The following is a 19766-nucleotide window of genomic DNA, read 5'->3' on the forward strand; positions in this document are numbered from 1 at the left end:
GCAATGCAAGGGGTGGCATTGACTGTCTGTGTGGCCCTGCAGCTGCAGAGACACCTGGTGCTGCTGCCTGACACTGATGGGAGACCCAACTAGAGCGTCCTGATGGGTCATGCACCACTTTCTCTATCACCCGGATTTCAAGTGTGCTGCCACAGAGGGTGCCGGTTCACTTTAGAGGGGCCCTTGGCTTCTCATTCTTCTCCAGGACTCTGGAGGTGCTAAACTGTATATCAGCACTCACCAGGAGAGAAAAGTGTCCACATTTTAGTCATCCATGTATGTATACGTGAGGTGCCCCTTTTTGAGGTCAGGCCCCTTTGGAGTTCTTCCAGGCCAGTGTTGTGACTGCAACTTCACAGTGGGTGGCCCTGGTACATCTTTACTGCTTTAGGATGTGACTGAACCCATATTGCCCTCTGGGGATCTTTCCAATATTCCTCCTTGTTGAGGCCCCCGCTTGGCACTCCAGGAAAAAAGGTGGTAAGAAGCGAAACAAGCAAAACCAGCAAAAAAAGGTCCTAAGTAAAAAGATCTTCTCAAAAAGATCTATCCGCTAAAAGACCGATTTAGAAAGACCGCTCCGTGACCGCACAGAGCAGTCTTTCTAAATCTGTCACGCCCCTGGCGTACAAGAGTGCACTCGGGGGCTTACAGGCAGGTCGGGACCCGGAAGTGCAGGACCAGGAGAACGAGTGTGTGGGTGCGTGTGTGTTGGTGTGTGTGTTATGTGTGTGCATGTGTGCTTTGGTTTGGGGGAGTGGGTGGTGGTGGGGGGTGGGGAGGAAGAATGCCGGGGGCTGGGATATAAAAAAAGGAAAAACGCGTTTTAAAGGTCTCAAGAGAAAAAGACCTCAACAATGCCGGTTTTCCGATCAAAAGAAAATCGGTCAATGTAAATCGGTCTTTTTCTGTTGAGACCTTTAAAAAGAGGTCTTTTCACATAGAACCCAAAAAAATGTAAATGTTTGTGGTAGAATCCACCCACCCCTTTTGAAGTTAATCATTAGGCATTAGGGAAGTGCACTGGCTACATGAGCTCACTCTGTTTGCCTGGTGTTCGCTAATGTTCTCTTATGAGCCACCACAGGTGTGTACGACTGAGGGGAAAATGCTATGATTAATGTGGAGCAATTTATGTGCTGGAGCAAACTGGGATGGCTTCTCTGATGCCCCCTACCGGTGGCCATGTTTGCCTTTCGTTGGTTTTTGTGATATTATTATTGCTTGTGGGGGGAATCGGTAAATGCGGGTTGGGGTTATGGTGTGTGTGGATTACAGAGGATGGGGTTGTTGGACCTCATTACAACCCAGGCGTTAAGGGGTTAATGGCGCCGTAAAAGGTGGCGGCGCCGTTAACCCCTTAATGCCTAATTACAAGGTCCCTTTGCGGGTTGGAGATTTTAACGCCTGCTTTTTGCAGGCGTTAAAAACCAACCCGCAAAGGGACCTTGGTGCTAAGTACGGTGCCGCAATTTGCGGCCCCGTACTTAGCGCCTTCCCCATTCCCATTGAGCCCTATGGGGCAAAAATGGGAATGGGGAAGGGCCAAGGTGGCATGGGGAATTACCGCCCCGCCAACCTCGGAATGGGGCGGTAATTCCCCATTCCGCCATGGCGGAGTCGGTAAGTTACCGGCATGGACCATGGTGCTGTTAGCACCATGGTCCAACGCCAGGGTCGTAATGAGGGCCGTTAACTTTGTGGTTCATTTAAAAAAGGTCATTGCAATCTGGTCTGAGTACGATTACGAATCTATAGGGCAGAATGACACAGTTCTTTATCACTGCAATGCGTAGGTTGATAGAGCGTGAAACTAATGGGTACTTTGCTTAGCTGGAATTTACGGGGTTGAACAATCACATTAAAGCCAACAAGATCTTTGCCTCCTGGATGAACTGTGGAAGTGGGACTTGAGGCTGTAGGAGAAACATTTGTGGGGTGCTCTTAAAGACTGTATTGTAAGGCACAGAGGATCACATTGCTTCTACACCTCCTTTTCATCATGTTCTCGAGGTCTGTTGATCCCTATTTCTAGGTAGGTGCCCATCACCTTGCAAGCATTTGTTGCAGAGCCAGATTGGAGGGTATTCTGTTGCTTCTGGACTGGTGAGTGGGTTGCGGATCACCTTGGTGAATGTGTATTCACCTAATATTGATGAGGACGTTTCTTTCCCTCTCCCCCGAGTGTTCAATAACTGGCAGACATTTTCAGACACCTATCTCGTTTGGGCAGGGGCTTTTAATGTAATTTTGGATTTTGTCCCAGATTCCTCTTCTGGGACCCCCGAGAAGCTCATCCATGCTGCATCTGAAGTTATTCACAGCAGCTATGAGCTTGGTATAGTCGAGTCTGGTGACTCATCAACCCAGGTATTTGTGAATAGACTTCTCACTTTTCATTGCACAACATGCATTCACGAATTGATATGATCCTAGTTTCCTCTACGATGCTTCCTCGGATCGTGTATTGCTCAATACTTCCTAGCACCTACTCAGAGCACTCCCCTGGTTGTCTATGGGCTCTCTTGTCTAACTGCTATTCTGAGCGCCCATGTGGTGGTTCAAAACACTCTGCCTCATGGACCCTCAGAAAACTTGATTACCATATTGTTGATTTCTGCATGAGTAATACAGGATCGGTCCTGCTGGAATTGGCTATATGGGAGGCATTTAAGGTGGTATTGAGGAGAATATGCATCAGCGCTGAGAATTATATAGTGACAGCCATCCGTAAGCAGTTCTCCAACATTGTGAACACTTTGCAAACCTTGCACTTCCTACTACTGGCGGCCAGGGTATGCATCACCATAAGCTGGAAATCTCTCACTCTCCCGTCGGAATCAACCTGGGCCCGGAAAGCTAGAGACCTTTATGAGATGGAGAACATCAAAGGAGCCCTTCACGAGAACACCCCAAGTAGAGAAATGGATTGGGCGCCCTTCCTAGATGTGCATACATGACCGAACATGAAACTGGGGACTTGACTCCCCAAGGACATGAATGTAACCATCCCAGCGACCAGCACCCATGACTCGTCTTGTCTCAAGTGGGGGAGGGGAGAGTGAGGGGGGAGTTTAAGTTTAACCAGAACACGTATCTGAAAAGAGAAAACATGGTTTGTTATGTCTGAGCTCTACGATATGTGTAGGAGACAGTTCTAACTTCATGTTAAGAAAATGCTCAATAAAATAAATTAAAAAAAATAAAATTGTGCATGCCAGATGTCTTCCACTCATCTCTTCTCCTTGGTCTCGGAGCAGTACTTGAACATTTAGATCAGTAGCGGATAGGGAATTTACATTTCTATCTCATACAGTGCTGGCTACGAAGTATGGGCAGTGGGGCAGGCCAGGCAGGACAGTTGTTTTGCAATGATCTCTGTCCTCCTTCCATCGGCTCAGTGACTGACGTAGATGGTGTGGTGCAGACAGAGCCTGATCAAATGAATTGTGTATTCAGTCATTTTAGCACTGGCCTTCCTGAGTCTCAAGACTTTTGGGCCTCATTACAAGTTTGGTGTAATTCGGCTGTAAATCCGCCTAATTACCACTAAGCTCAATTACTGTTACTGCCACCTGGTTCCATGGGATTACAATTGGTGGTAGGGTGAAAGGCCGTTGCAATTCCCCATTTTTGGAGTCCTTTGGCCTCCATGGGGATATTAGGTGAATCTGCCACTTTTCCTCCAAAAATCTGTGGATTTACTGCACAGTAATTCCACCAGTGGTAAATCTGCCAAAACCTCTAATTTGGCAGTGCAGGAAAAACAGAGGTAATTCCATTACCACAACAGAATTACTTCCACTTTTTTCCTGCACTGCCAAACTTGTAATGAGGCCCGCTGTGTCTCTCCTCCTGAGCTGGCTGCACAATTGCTTGCAATTGCACTAACAGAGCTGCCTACGGACGCATCAATGCATTAAAGAAGCCTATAGCTCTTCAGGAGATCCTCTAGGTTAGAGACTCCCTTCCAATGTCCAAATCCTTGGCTCAGATGGATTGCTTTTTGAGTTCTAGAAGGAGATTGCCCATCTCCTAGCACTGCACGTTCTGCGGGTGTGGGAGGGGGAAAGGAGCAGCTGTGGTTGCCAAACGCATGGAATGAAGTATTTACTACCTCATTCAAACGCATTCCAACGACTGCCATTGCTGCAGTCCTTACCCCACCCTGCTTTCTTTAATAAATAATAGACAAACATATTTGCAAAGATTGAATTCTGCATTAGTTGATATGTATCCTGGCAGCTCGACCGCCCTGAACCTTTGTCACCTCTTCAGGGTTATAGCTCAACTGGACCTTTGCACTCAGTCAGTGGCAGTGCTATTAGATGCTGAAAAGATTATTTTGTTTTGTTTCTTTATGCATTCTGAGAATAAAAGACAGAAATAATACTTCCTGAGTCCAGTCATTTGTACGTTTCACTTGGGCCACTGTGACACTGGACAAAATATCAATCTAGCAAGCAGAATGTAAACCAAAGAAGCTCTTAAAAGCAACAATCACAACTCTCTCTTCAACTTACTTAGCACTTTCTCCTATACATTCGCCAACAGAAGCTTCCATCACGGGGCTGCTGATTGACACAAAGTTGTTATGATTATTAGGATATTTATTGAGCGCGGAACCCGCTTCGGAAAGCAAAGGAGCGCTTTACAAATGTAGGGTGAATTACAAGGTTAGTGAGCAGAGAAACAAGGTAGTGGGTATCTCAGACAGGGGAGGGAGAGCAAGTGTCAGCTATGGATCTACAAGTAACCAGGGGAGGAAATGGTGGGGATCAGAGCAGACAGTCTCAATTAGGGTGGGGAGTGGAGGGCAGGGGGGATGGACCTAGGTGTTAGGGAGGAGCAATTCCTTGAAGAGAATGGTCTTGAGCTCCTTCCTGAACTGTAGAAAAAAGGGTGCGGTCCAGATGTTGATGGGGAGGAGGTTCTAGAGTATTGGGGCACAGACAGAGAAGGCCTGTCTTCCATTTGTGTCCTTCCTGCACCAGCAGAGCTCAGGTCTGCACATGTCCTATCTTCTGGTGGATGGTAGGCCTTTGGAGATGCCAAGTTTCTCAGAGAGGTCAGGTAGGGACTTCAGGGTGACAGCTTCCTCTTACTTATTGATGCAGGAGCTCTAGAAGAAAGTTAAAGCTGCATGTAGTCAAACATTAAGAGGGACTGCTTTGGCCTGCAGATTTCCAATGTCTCGGTCAAAGTTTAATCAATTCTTTTCCTTTACAATGGGGCTAATTTTCTTCTTGTGTTGCCAGTCTTATGGAACTTTAGTACTGCTGATACCCTAGAAAAACACATATCCGCTAGCCCAAGAAAAAGCCTGTTGCACCTTGGATGAATTAACAAAAAGAATAAGAAGGTTTAACTTTGGCAAAGTACATCAATCAATCAAACATGCTTTATTTGGTCATAAAAGCCATCAAAGCACATATCATACATGTACCCAAACGTTTTTCTTTAAAAATATTATACATATTCAGTTTCAATCTAATGTTTCTTAAAAGAGAAATATTGAAAATAGATATCAAAATAAAAAAACAGTTTAATATCATGAGACAGCTTTGTCAATGTTGTTAAACACATTTTTTCTCCATGACCACTCCCTGTGCAAATATTTTGCCACCAAATAGACCACAAATGGCTCGTTGTTTGTTGTACAAAATAGAAGAGCATTTGATACCCTCTTTTACCATTTAATCTAAATACTAGAAATAGGTATCTAGATCCTCGTTTTTTTATACCCCGGGCACAGTAGCATAGAATGGTTGGTTGACTCGCTTGGAGCCCCACAAATCAGGCAATCAGCAGTATTGTTCGGGGACCAGTTCACAGCATAAGCAGCTGTTTTCCAAGTACCAGCTCTCAGATTAAAGAAAAGTGACCGTGCATTTGAAGATTAAGTAGAGTCAAGTTAAAGTTCAAAGCCAAAATCCTCCTTATTGCTAAAATACTGTCGTCCGCAGGAGAGTCTTTGCCTGGGGGTTAACGGGAGCAAATCACGCACTCATTCCGCACAGAACTGGTGCACCTGTATCATTATGTACAGGTTAAGCATATTTAATTTTTTACTTGAAATAAAAAATATTGAACTTTATTTGAATGTACATACCATGGAACTGATGTGCCCAACACACTCAAAGGAATAGTCCACTCCACCTTCTGTCAATTCAAGCAGCACCTCATGGATGGGCTTGCTATAGTCCTTTGGGTTAATGCACTCAGTGACTCCTAATTCCTTGGCTTTTGCAAACTTTTCTTGATTAATATCAACACCAATGATCCGTGCTGCTCCGGCTATTTTACAACCAATCACAACAGACAGCCCAATTCCTCCCAAGCCAAACACAACACATGTTGATCCTGGTTCAACCTGCATAAAGAGAGACCGAAAAACACTTGTGTGAATCTTTTTCTATTTGCAACCATCATTTCAAGCATTTATTTTAAACCCAACTTTTCAGTTTGACAGCTGCCCTCAGTGAAGTGTGTTTTATCCAACAGGCAAACTGTGATCTTTACCTTTGCAGTATTGACCGCAGATCCATATCCAGTAGAAAAGCCGCATCCAATCAGGCAGACTTTTTCTGGCGGGGCATCAGCGTGGATTTTAGCCACATTGTGTTCATTCACAACCGTGTACTCAGTAAACGTGCTGGTGCCGATGAAGTGGTGGATCAGCTTCCCCTTGCAGCTAAAGCTGCTAGTGTTGTCCTCCATCTGTTCATTAGATTTTCCCAAACTGGTAAATATATAAGAACAGCTCCATTGGTGACGCTAAAATGAATACACATCTGTATATAAGCATTGTGCATGGAGTAACGCTACCTCAGGTCAACTCACATTTTGATGCCACCCTTCCTTACAATGAGGCTCTATTTATGGCCTCAATACAATTATGGCAGAGCGTGAAAAAATTGCCAGGAACGGAATTACCACCAATATTCCTGCTCCACCATACTAAGAGTAGGGCCATGTAGTGGAGGATTTACCTCCAACATCACTCTGGACATAAATTCTCCAACTCTCTGCTGGAAAATCAGCAAAATCGGCAGAATTACCACCTCAGTAATTCCACCCAAAAAGCCCCATTGATTCCCATGGACTCAAAAACAAATGTGGACTTGCACCACCACTTATAATCCAGCGGTAATATCGCCAGACCAAGTGACGGTAAGGGTAATTCAGTTTGGTGGTATCTGGGTGGATTTACCGCCCAGATACCACCAAACTCGTAATGACTCCTTAGTGTTTTCAGAGACAACATGGTAACCTGTGGAGCTCAGCTGCTTGTGGTACCCTAGGCAGATACGGTAATGGTAGCCTGCAACACCTAAATAGAACTCATAAATATGTATTTATTACAGCCTAGCTGTGACATTATTACTTACTGTAATAAGAAAATGATAATATCACAACCGCACTGTAATCAGTTATTACGCTTGTGACGTCACAACGCGGGCTGCTTGAGCCCACACAGAGCAGAATTCCGGCACTTAAAGCTATGCTTTTCAAATTCTTGTCCTGTAAAATCCCTTTCTGTGGCATTTAGCCACTTAGCTTTTAGGAAACTGTTTATGGTAGCATGTTTATTTTGAGCTCTTTATTGAAGCAAGGATCTGCATGTTATTTCATATTTTAAAGCACAAAATGAAAACGTTTTTAGATGCATTTTATTGCTTACATTTTTTCCTGCAATACATTAGAAGCTGCATATTTGTTTTTTTTATCCAAACAGATTCTAAATTGATTATATCGATCAGGCATCAGGACAGAGATTTGGTGGGGTTCTATTGGTCATGGTCCTGAAAAATACAGAGAGAGTTCAGGGTGATGCACTACTTGTCATGGCGGGAAGGCACACCGGTGAATGATTTCATTGCAGAGGAAGATGGATCAGTGTCCTATCCCAGTGAGGATCAGGCAGAAGTATTGATCAGGGATTGTGGGCCAGAAGCCCTCTTGGTAAAATATGACATTAAGTCGAATCTAGACTATTGCCCATGCACCGGAAGAGTTCTGGCTTCTCGGGATGCAGTTTCGGGACAAGACATTTGTGGACAAAGCTCTACCAATGGGGTGTCATGTATGCTTTGCGAGCATTTCAGCTCTTTTCTGTAGTGGTGTTTTTACTTCAAAACAGGACAAATGCAGGTGATGCACTATTTGGGCGATTTCTTATTTGTGAGCAGATTGGCGGAGTGGGAGGTGTGCAGACGGGTGTTAATCGGATTTTGAAGTTCTGATGGGGAAGTTGGGATGCTGAGAAAATTGAGGGGTGGGCGATGGTCCTCACATTTCTAGGGATCAAGATGGATTTGGTAGCAATGTTGTCTAGGTTGCCAGAGGGGAAGGTGGTTGCTCCTAGGTGCACTTTATGTAGGAATATCGGGCGGTCCATGTCTGGCTGCCACATCACAGTGTGCGACTGCCAGGAGCAGTGTGGGAGGACTTTGGGATTTGGCCTACGTTTTTGCAGATGTTCAAAGGGTGTCTATGTGGCCCCAAGGTGACCTGGAGAGCTGGGAAGTCCAAATATTTTCTGATGGATTGTGAGTAGGTGGTTTCCTATTGCCTATTTTTGGAAGGGTTCTTGGTGTGAAGAGAAGTGGGCAAAATGTTGGACAAGTGAAGGAAGTAGTACTGTGTTACTGGTTTCTGGATTTGTTCCCACTGGTCGTAGCACTGACCTTATGAGGGCCGATAGTTAGGAGGGTCATTTTCAATGCTGAATGGTGGAATTGATGAATAGGCAGTCGTAAAGGTATGAGAGGTTGAAGAGGGTTTTTGTCTTGAAGTGTCTGGAAAACCACATTGTTTTCAGAGCAAAGCAACTTCCCAGAAGGGATGATGCTTTCACTGATGCCTTGTCTCATTTTCAGTGACATAGGCTCTGTGGGTTGGCACCTGAGGCTGATCCAGAGTGCTGCCGGAATTCAGAGGACTTGTGGTGGCTGGCCGTGTGAGAGCAGTGGACTTAGTAGAGACATCTTTGGCAGCAAGTTCACAGACCAGCTATTGGAGGACATGGGGGGAATTTACAAGGGAGAGGTGAAAAGTTGGGCAGGTTGTCGCGAAGTGGGGGAGTGGAGAAGGGATGATGTCATTGCATATATGCTGAGGTTGATAGAGAAGGGTCTGTCAAAGGTTACAATAGTGGGTAAGTTGTTAAGGATTGCATTTTATGGGAAATGGTTTTGGGGATTTGAGCCGAGTGAGGGGGGATGGGGAGAAGGATGCTGGAGGGTTGCAATACAGGGAGAGGACAGCGGGAGTAGACAAGGAGGCCAGTGACGGTGGAGCATTTGGTCAGGGTCTTGGGAGCACTAGGGTGAGGTTGTTGGTTCGGTTGGGAGGAGGTGATATTTGCTGCCTGCTTTGTATGTGTGTTCTTCTGGGCTTTCAGGGAATCAGAGTTAATACTGTCAAAAGGTAAGGAAGGGATGCTTTGGTAAGATGTGAGGTTATCAGATGGGGGTTGGACATTCTGGTTAGGAAGTCAAAAGGGGACCAAAGAGCAAAAGGGAGTGGGTGCGGCTGGAAGCATTGGGGGGCCCAGTTATGCCTGGTTAGGGCAGGTTAAAAATGGGAAGAGGTTTGCAGGGCAGTGTCAGGGCTGGTGTTTAAGCATCAGGATGGGGGCAAAGTGACACAGGGTCAGGTTTTTGGGGTATTATATAAGACACTGGTGGAAGTAGTTGTGTACGGCACACGTTTCTGCACTTACTCTTTTAGGATAGGGGCGGCATCCAAAGGGAATTGTCTAGATATGGGGGAACAGGAAATGCAGAAATTATGGTGCTGGAAATGCGACATTTAGTTGTATTGTGAAAGTCTCGTAATTAATGCATGATGTGTATAAGTCCTACCTGTGTGCAACTATAAAAAATAAATAAAAGGGTACTTTAGAGACCTGGGGGAAATAGATGTCTGGAGAAGTAAGGATTGTGGGCAAGACAGGTGAAGCAGACGATTTTGATTTCTGTTTCTCTTGCAGATGCGATAAGTAATGTGGGCAGAGTTCCAGAGGTGTGGATCTGCAGCCTTCCATTGTGAAGTGGGAGGGCAAGCGCACGGGGAGAAGAGTTTTTGGAGCACAGATGGGCTGCAGTAACAAGATGTGCTGTTGAGGTTGTCTGGATTGGGGGGAATTAAGGTAGGGTCAGTTCTTTCCAATGTTTAGTGGGACGGAGGAAGGGCATGAAGTCCCGGCAGCAATAATAATTCATGCGGATGAGAAGGATTCAGGGGTGGCGCTCACAAAGAAGATACAAAGAGATATTATGCTACTATTCTCACCCAGAAGGGCAGCTGGACTCTGAACCACCCTTGGCCTGGACTATGCTCCATATTAGGTATGAACAGATGGTTCCTGATAGCAATGACTACTGGAGGCAGGTGTAACCTGGAAGGATTTTGCCAGGAAGTTATGGGAAATCTAACATGTATGTTAATGCCCCGGAAGGCAAATGCCCTGCAAGTAATTAGGACAGGAAGTGACTCATGTCCCTGGATGTGGAAGCCCGGCCCACCTGAAAGTTTTATTTTGTGGGGGAACCAGGCTTTGCTGAGATCGGCAGTAAGTTGACTCTTAGAATAAAGTGTGGTCTTTTAACTCCATTTTGTTTTAGTGTCAATTATTCGTGGTAAGTGGATGAACGGTGGTGCAAAGTGAAAGTGGTGTAGCTTACAGGGGAGTCTAGCGAGGAGTAACCTCCCCCTCCCCCTTCCGGGAAAGCAGACCAGCCGGTTTTCCCTTTTTAGTTGGGTCGTAGTTTTCGGATCGGCTCTGCTGTCAGTCATGCAGCATGTACATGTTCATGTGACATGCCACATTACTGTAGGCGAGCCATCAGGATACTACTGTGGTCTTGCGCCAAGAGGCCGAAATTATACCTCTGAGCCCCCGCCTGCTTTTTGGAGGCTCAGATTTCTCATTTACTTTTTTGCACTGTGTGCAACCTCACTTTATAGGGGACTCGGTAGCACCACCAGGACAACGTATCCTGATGGTGCTAGCAAGGCCCCCTGGGAAGCAAGGAAGGCAAGAAGGCAAAGGATGCCCCACAGCTTGTTGCCGTGCCCACCCACCCCCTTTATGGGTGCACAGGTCTGCACTTTAAATGTTGCAGATGTGGGCTGCCAAAGGAGCATCACGTGTATTCTTCACCTACTCCTTCTCCCTGCCTGATGCCCGGCTAGACAGCGAGGAGGCCTTCCAAGCTGTCTCATTGCTACCAGGCTCAGGCTGTGTAGATCCCTGGATCATCTGGAACAGCCAAGAAACATCTCAGTCAGTGATTCCAACCAAAATCTGAGTATAATGGTTTACTCTTAAGTCATTAAGTTCATATTTGAGAGTCAGTCTAATGCAGCAATCTCTCAGAGATCCTCAATGACAAACTGATTTTGTGGTGAACACCCATTTTAGCAGATAAGGCACTGTGAGATTAATGAATTTGCCCAGGATCACAAACTTTTCAAGCAGTGAAGCTGGGATGTTCACCCACTGTGCAATGTAGGCACCTGTCCACATACCTTCTAAACTAAAATCCAGTTGGAGTACATATTTAGGTTTTGAATTTCAAGTATGCGCTCTTATAAAGGTTACTTGCAAACTAAAAAATACAAAAATTGCAACCTGACAATGAACACATGTTAAACCAAAAGTATCCCAGCAACTTTATTTTACACATCCTAAAGGGACAACTACATGTCCCAGGATACCAATTCATAAAACAGCAAAAATGTCCTCTGTTTTACACTTCTTTACTTTCAGCACTTAAAAACACACAATAAAAGAAATTGTGTGATACGGCGGCACGGCAAAGGTATTTGTTTTTAGACAAACTACCACCTTGTTGTTATGCATGGTGGTTTTATATTGTAATATCCACATAAAAGCAAACCCTTGCTTGCATGTCAATCTAGTAGATATAAACTAGGATTCAAAAGGGGAGCTTTATTTGTTGCCCTCTTTTCTGGTCTAATAAGAAGGGCCTCAGTTGGTGTGTGACTTGAGTGGCTCGTGGATTTTCAGTCTGAAACGTCCTACCCCAGTTCCAATCACCTAAACATGTATCCATTAGAAAATGCACTGCTAGTAGCTAACAAAAGATGTTAAAAGGTAAATGCCAGGCCCTTCTTAAGCTGCCGCCCAGGCACAGGTGTCCCAGAGACTATCCTTATCATCGTCCTCCAAGTGAAAGCTCTGGTGGAGGGTCCCCTGAGCGACAGGGACAGCTCGATTAGCCAAATGGTGTTACATTGCCAGTGGACACGCTAGCAGCCCTGAAGATGCATATTTGGCTATGATGATTTTAAGAGTTTTTCACCTTTTCGCTGATTACCTTCAAGAATCTTTGAAGACTGAAGCAGAAATTATGAGTGCAGACATTAGTAGATTATGAAAAACATCCCCTTCTAAAACAGCCCAGCTGCTCTCAGGCCAAGCTCATATCTACCCACATCTTGTCATGGTTCACAAACTGGCAATGCCAGCAACGAGCAAACCTTTAGCTGACTAAAACTGGTAAATAGCTACCTCTGATGGACAATGGCTGATGAACGATTGTGATGCTAATTAGCTGTGAATGAGCTTTCACAGATTAACTCATTTCAGACAGCAATCCTCAAACCTTTGAAGAGGAGCAGTTGCATGCCTTTGCAGAAAATCCCACCCCCCTACCTCCTATATGTTGGAAGCCTGAGATTGTGCCATGCTTGACACCAACAGTTGTGACTATACCGCAGCGAGTGTTTGAGAGAAGAGTTCCCCTGAGAAAATCCTATCAAATGTATCCCTGAAGAGATGACAATCTGAGGGAGGAACTCATGAGGGAATATGAAAAGGAGCAAAAGGAGTAGCTGGTGATGTCACAAAAGACGTGCGTAACACCCTGAGAATATTGGCTGAAGAAAATGCATCGATCTTACAGAAACTGATGACAAAATTAAGAATCGAGTAAACTTTCATATGTGAAAAGACGATTGCATGTGTGCGAAGCACTGCAGAAAATGCAACCGTTAAATGATTGGATAGATGCTGAAACGCAAGTAGACTAAGTGATCATAGAAGCTGGCTATATGCAGTGAATAGACTGCAGGCGAAGTCACCATTGTATAGAAACTGGACATCAGTGTCATGAAATTAGTATGCCAGGACCCATGGAGAGGAAAGGCAGAGAACTGTGTCACAGCAAGAATAAGCTGAGATTGTGGAAACAAATGGCAAGGCTGTCTGACCTGTTATCAAAAGCTGAAGCAGCCATGGTCAGTAATCTATTCTTAAAGGCAGTAAACGTGTGAAGCTGAATCATCCTTTGTTAAGGTGCAAAGAAAGAACACCAAGCTTGCCAAGTTTTATTCGCTTAACCCCTTAAGTGCCAGGCTATTATGTAAGTCTATGCAAAAAGGACGAGCATTGACCAAATAGTGGTCTCCTTTCACGTGAGCCAAGGATGTAAATAGAGTTGAGCATGGAGTCCTAGAGCAACGATAGTGAGTGCTCGTACTCCCATATATTCCAACTGACAAGGATACTTTGTAAGGCCGAGTTCAAAGACAATCTCCATGGCAGAAAGCTTGAATGATGAGCGATATTGGGCTAATTGGGTGGGGAGGTAAAGTCAAGTCCACCTCCTGGCACCTGGTAATAAGCTTACGTGCTGTTAATGAACCGAATGGTCCAGACATGGTACGAGTGTGCCAACCAATTGTAGAGGGCCATGTAACAAAGGGCCTTATAGTCTGAGAGCCAATAATATACTGTGTGCTTAATAGTGTTAAAGAGGACATGTTTTTAGAGGTAGGCATAAATTGTCCACCTGATAGTGGGCAGCCAATCACAATCCTAGTCCCTATGCAATGTATACATAGATGTTTCCCTTGAACCTATCACATCCCTCATAGGTTTTTCTTATTTGCTACATATTATGACTTCACTGTTGATGTATTTTTTTGGATATTAGGATATTTTTATGAGTAATGTGCGGAGTGCTCGAGCAAACGTCTGTTGATGTCTGCTGTAACCTCCTTCTTTTAGATAATCTTTAATAAAACGGCACCTTTGCCATCTTCCTGAGTTGGTTCGATTATTTGGTGTCAGAGTTATTCTGCATCCCCATCCATTGCATGCACGATACCCAAACGGCCATATGCTCACCAGACATGTTTTATTTTAAGAGGTTATTCTTTACATTATGCAGCCTGCAGTTTGCCAGTGACATTTATAGCTGTAAATACGTTTTGATATTTCTTCTTCACTTTAAAAATTGAATAATCTATTTAATAAAGTAACATTGTAAAGTTAATCTGCTGGCATAGCCCAGCAATGGAATCAATGTAGCATGTTTAGTCAGTTCCAATATTGTTCCAAAGCATGTAATACACATTGTCGGCCCCTATATATTTAATTGGGTACAGTTTATTGCTTGTTGGGAAATCTCAGACTTACTGTTTTTAACAGTGGGAATTGGCGAGCTAAGGGTACATTTACTGGCAATTGTAGAGGTGGGGTTAGCTGAAGGGGTAAGGCAGGAGTTTAGAGGCCTTTAGGCAGCAATAACTCAATTTATATTTCGGCAGTTTCAAAGGCCATGAGAATGCTGAGATGATAGCTAGGTAGGAGGAGGGGGGGTGCTGTTAAGAAAGGAAGTAGGTTGGTGGGTTCACCTGCTCACAAGTAAAGAGCGTAGCTGTATTTGTAAGTTTAAGTAGGATGCAGCATATAGGATGGCCGGGTGGTGCTGTAATATTAAACACACACGTAAAGAAAAGAGCAATGCCACGTTGATGTATTAAGAGAGAAAAGGGGAATGAAGACAAGTTAAAAATACTAATATAGTGAAATGTTTTTCAGTATTACTGTCCGTAGGAGAAGGTATTTTTAGTACAGATACAATTCAATTAAGCCTCATTAATGGGAAGCACATTTAGAATGTTCTTATTAAGGAAGGGATTCTAAGAACAAGTTTAAATATGTTTTACAGTCATCAGAGGTAGGATGAGTTTCGAAGTTGGAAAAAAGACATTTTCGATGACGAGTTGATGTCAGCCATATGTTTTGTAAGAGAATTGGTAAAGGAATGGATGGAAGAGCTGCCGCTCCATTGGTTGGTGTGACGGGAAAAGAGGTGAGAATTACGCTATATTAGAACTGGGTGAGGGGGTGTGGCGGCCTCCCAGCCAATGGGGAGGCTCAGAGCGTGAGCGTCACCAGATAGTAATCCCACCGCCGTGAGCCTCCTCAAGTCTGGCAGCCACCATTTCCCCTCGAAGGGGGAATGGGGTAAGTTTTTCCCTCCTCCATCCACAGAATTCCCTCACCCCTTACAGTCTTTTCTGTCCATTTCGGGAGTGGACGTGCTAGGAACACTTCTGTCCCTAGCGCGTCTGCTCCTGATCTGTGACAGGCTGTCATGTGACTACGTGTAGTCCCTTCTCCCTTTCCATGGTGGCCATTTTGTTGGTTTACTTTTTTTCACTTATTTTCAATGGCCGCCATAGAAAGGGAAAACTGACTTCATTTTCCCTTCCACGGTTGGCATTTTTTTCTTTTCCGAAATGCCAGAGCGTTTCAGACCAGAAAAACAAAATGCTTTTATTACCCCAGTCTTAGGGGTATGGGTACTAATAGCAATAAGCAACTCACAGAGGGGGAATTACCACATCAGCTCCCCTGCTCAGGGCGTATTGCTTACGTATGACAGTGCTTGACAACTGTCTATCTAATGCCTATATAAGAGCCAAAACTATTGGCTTTGCCAATGCTTGATATTAACACTCATTAACATTCATTATTTGCAAGGAACAGATGCAAGGACACACATTTTGCTTATAAGTCAAGTGCCTGAAGGCACACTTGGTTGAGACATGTTTATAACACCAGGAGCCGTTTATAGTTGCAAATATGCCCTTACTTTACAGAAGACTGCTTAGTCATGGCATGGGCTTCTGCTAAAAAGCAATCAGCTAGTTCAAAGAGATCTATGGGGAAGAGTATTTGAGATGGGGAGGGGCAGGTAGTGGTTGAGAATGGTCATAAGGACTAGCAGGGCCGTGGGTTATCAATGGGTGGACAAATGCCAAACAACATCCCCAGCATGTGTGTCCCTCTTACATCCCATAACTCTCCTAATTCTCTTCTCATGCACATAGTTGCAATTTATAGGCAGCACTTAAATTAAAGCACCACCTAATTGCCACCAAGCTTACATATGTTTGGAGAATCATACCACATGTTTTTTATACATTACTGGGCTACTTTTTAAACTTGCAATTACAGAGCTCTTATGTTTCAAGTGACCATGCATTAGAAGGACATCCATTTCTGATTGTTTTCCCTTTGGATCCTGGGACTTGTAGTTTTTTCTTTCCCAATAGAAATTTAGGAAAACTACATGTATCCGAATTCCAGGTAAAAACAGGACTGGATGGTCTTCTCATGCATTGCCATGGGAAACTTGAGAGTTCTGTGATTCCTTCTTCCCTGCATAGTCAGGAGAATTAAACATTTGAGTTTGGACTACAATGTTATCTATGAGCTTAAACATACTGCAAAAAATCATTTTGATTTGTTGTCTGCAAACCAATGATTTGGGTGGTGTATTTGGATTTGCACCTAGCCACTATTCCTCCTTCAGCCCACCAATCCAAACTGTAAAACAGGGCAACCTGAAAATAAAAGGAGTTCCTGTAAATATTTCAGGAAAGGTCAAGGAAAATACAAGGATATGGCATGTGGGCACTGAAAAAGCAGTACCAGTGGAAGGTGTGATAGGCTTAGGCAAACTAGGAATGGAGCGCAAAACAAGCAGAAAAGACATTTGCATAAACTATGACATAATCTTGCATAAAATAAAACAGAGGTCAGTATAAAACTAGGTATCTGCATTGGTGGAAAAACACAAAGAAAAGAGTGTACAAAAAGCAAGAAAATGCTGGAAATTAGAAAAATAAGCAAATCTGTAATTAATAAATATTAAAAAACCATTCTATGAAATCGTATAACACACAAAAGTAAATACACAATCACAGAGACTTAAGAAGTCAATGGTTCAATGATATTAAAAATAAAGTGCAGACAAAAAAGCAACACAATGGGCCTCATTAGGACCCAGGCGGATTTCGCGGTGCTAAATGCACCGCGAAGCACGGCGGAAAGCCGTCGATAGCGCCATGGGGGTTGGCGGATTTACCGCCCCATTCCGACCTCGGCGGAGCGGTAAATCCCCAATCCCCATTCTGCCCTTCCCCATTCCCATTCTTGCCCCATAGGGTATAATGGGAGTGGGGAAGGAGTTAATTACGCCACCGTAAAATACGGTGGCGTAATTAACAACGAGGTCCCGTAGCGCCATGGTTTTCTCCGCCTGGTAAAACCAGGCGGAGAAAACCTCCATGGCGCTAAGGGAACTCGTAGTACGGCGGACGGGTCCGCCGCGATTAGCGCTGGCGGAAACCCACTCCGCCTGGGTCCTAATGAGGCCCAATATGAATAAAGTGCTACTGTGACTCTAGTTCTAACTGAGTTAGGACTGGCTGGTTTAAAAAACCTAAATGAGTTAGCCTGGTCTGTGTTCAATATCAGATCACACAATATTTGTTATACGTGATCCTTTGCTATAAGCAATGGCCGTTGCTCGACATGTTTCTGTTCATTAGCCCAAAAAATGGTGAACATTCTTCAGGGGATGATAGGTAAAGTCACTCTTTATTGTAGGGACCATAGATTAGGTGCCTTGTATAGACTCTAAAATATTGACAGAGCTAATGTCTCTCGCAACATTTGGAGTTTCCACACTCTGGGGAACTGTGGTTTGGTGCTCTTCAAATGGTCACAGGAAGACTGTCATGTATCCAGAATTCAAATTATATGATATGATATCATAGTTTATTTATATAGCGCTTATACACAATGTGTTTCAAAGTGCTTTGTACATCAAAATATACATCTAATAGCTTATTCTTGTCTGGTTTAGTAGTACAATATTGCTCGTATGAAATGGGATGACCGCTACCATGCGTGCAGGGTCTCTAGTCTTTAGCTCCTGCTCAAGATTAGTTGATAGACTTGAGCGAGCACACGCTAGCAAGGGGATTTCATTCATTCTAGTTTCTGCTATAGTTCAAAGTATCAGGTCTTTTACTAGAGCCCTGCGTATGCAAGTAAGTCTTAGCAGGTGCTGTAAAGCGCAACCCGGGAGATGTCGAGTAGCAACGAGGGAAGCGTTGGACATGTTTCTGTTCATTAGTCCAATAAATGGTGCACGTTCTTCAGGAGCTGATAGTTAAAGGCACTCTTTGTTGAAGGGACCTTAGATTAGGTGTCCTGTTTAGGCTCTAAAATATTGACAGAGTTACAGTCTCTTGCATCGCTTGGAGTTTCCACACTGTAAGATACCAAAAGACAAATAAATAGCCATTAGTGATATGGGTCTTGGAAAAAAGGGAGAAATATTTAGTCCTTACTCACACATATTCTTCCTCTTAGATATAGATCTTCCAGCATCATCTGTCTCCATACACCTTTTCAACTACCACGGGACATCGTGTAGCTCTGCCTCACTACAGTGTGCATTCATAATGCCAGATGTAATGCCAGGGGCAGTATAATGGAGCTATTGGGGTCCCTTGATTTCAGTTTTGCCTTTTTGTCCTAGCACTCAAGGGCTAAGGAACTGGAGATAAGCAAGAGGTTTCAGGCTATCCTCGAAGAGTCCAAGAGGGGAATTTGGGGATGGGGGTGATCAGGAATAAGTGTGAGAAAGGACTGATCCAGCAGAAAGAACATTACCAGGAGGTAAATCATTTTGTCTCACAGATTTCTAATCGTAGATTCCCACAGCAGTACACACCCCTGGAGGAGGAAGGCTAGTGAGAACCAGCATCTAGACAAGAAACCTTTGAAGCACTGCTTGCCCAAAATGGTCTACCTGATTGTAAAGTCCCTCACCTGAAAGACATAGCTGACAGCCCGCTAGGGATCCAGCAGATTAAACACCTCCTCCATTTGGAATGGTTGGGAAATAGGACAGAACACCAGAAGGAGAATCGTCTGAGATAGATGGAAATCCGACACAACCTTGAGGATGAGGCTTGGAGCACTCTGAGTCATCTTCTCCCTGGGGAATACCAGGCACAAAGACTTCCTTGAAAGAGCCGCTCACCTGCCTAGTGGACATGATGGCATTCAGGAGGATCACCATAAAGTTGTGCAATCTTAAAGGGTAGGAATGAAGGGGCTCAAACGGAGCCACCATCAAGATGGTTAAGATATGATTTAAGTTCCAAGCCAGAACAACAAACTGCCATTGGAGAAGCATGTTACTCATTTCCTGCAAGAACTGCATAGCATTTGGGATGGTGAAGAAACAAGACAGAAATAGCAGGCCGGCACCACTTGGTACTACAGGTCCAGTAGCCCAAAGAGAGTAGAAGATCTTGACTAGCAGAGGTAGGGGCCTGTGGGTCTAGACCTTTGGCCTTTGGACCCTTTTCCCTGCACCAGACAAAATATAACACTACCCATAGGCATAAACAGACTTGGTGGAAAAGGAGCATATCTAAGATGTTTTCTGACCAGTCACATTCTTATACCTTAGCCTCTCAGCAGTCACGCATGGCGGTTGAGGCTGCTGAGGTTTGGGTGGTGGGCCTAAACCCTGATTAGGAGAGAAGGTCATCCTCGTCTGGAGGTGCCAAGGAGGACCGATTTACATGTACAGAAGTTCTAAGCACCACGTTCTTGGGCCCAATCTGGAGCA

At 44.4% G+C, this 19766-nt stretch overlaps 1 protein-coding gene across 1 annotated transcript in view; it reads right to left on the bottom strand.

Moving 5' to 3' along the window:
• Nucleotides 1-19766, bottom strand: part of LOC138515897 (alcohol dehydrogenase 1-like) — a 180979-nt gene that overhangs the window by 59217 nt on the left and 101996 nt on the right. Inside the window, exons 5-6 of the mRNA XM_069630660.1 lie at nucleotides 6523-6742; nucleotides 6113-6373 (exon numbers count right to left, since the gene is read on the bottom strand). Coding sequence (XP_069486761.1) covers nucleotides 6113-6373; nucleotides 6523-6742 — 481 coding nt within the window. The remainder of the gene's footprint in view (nucleotides 1-6112; nucleotides 6374-6522; nucleotides 6743-19766) is intronic.

Source organism: Ambystoma mexicanum, chromosome 6q (assembly GCF_040938575.1).
Source record: "Ambystoma mexicanum isolate Mex_15411 chromosome 6q, UKY_AmexF1_1, whole genome shotgun sequence".
Taxonomy (NCBI): Eukaryota; Metazoa; Chordata; class Amphibia; order Caudata; family Ambystomatidae; genus Ambystoma; species Ambystoma mexicanum.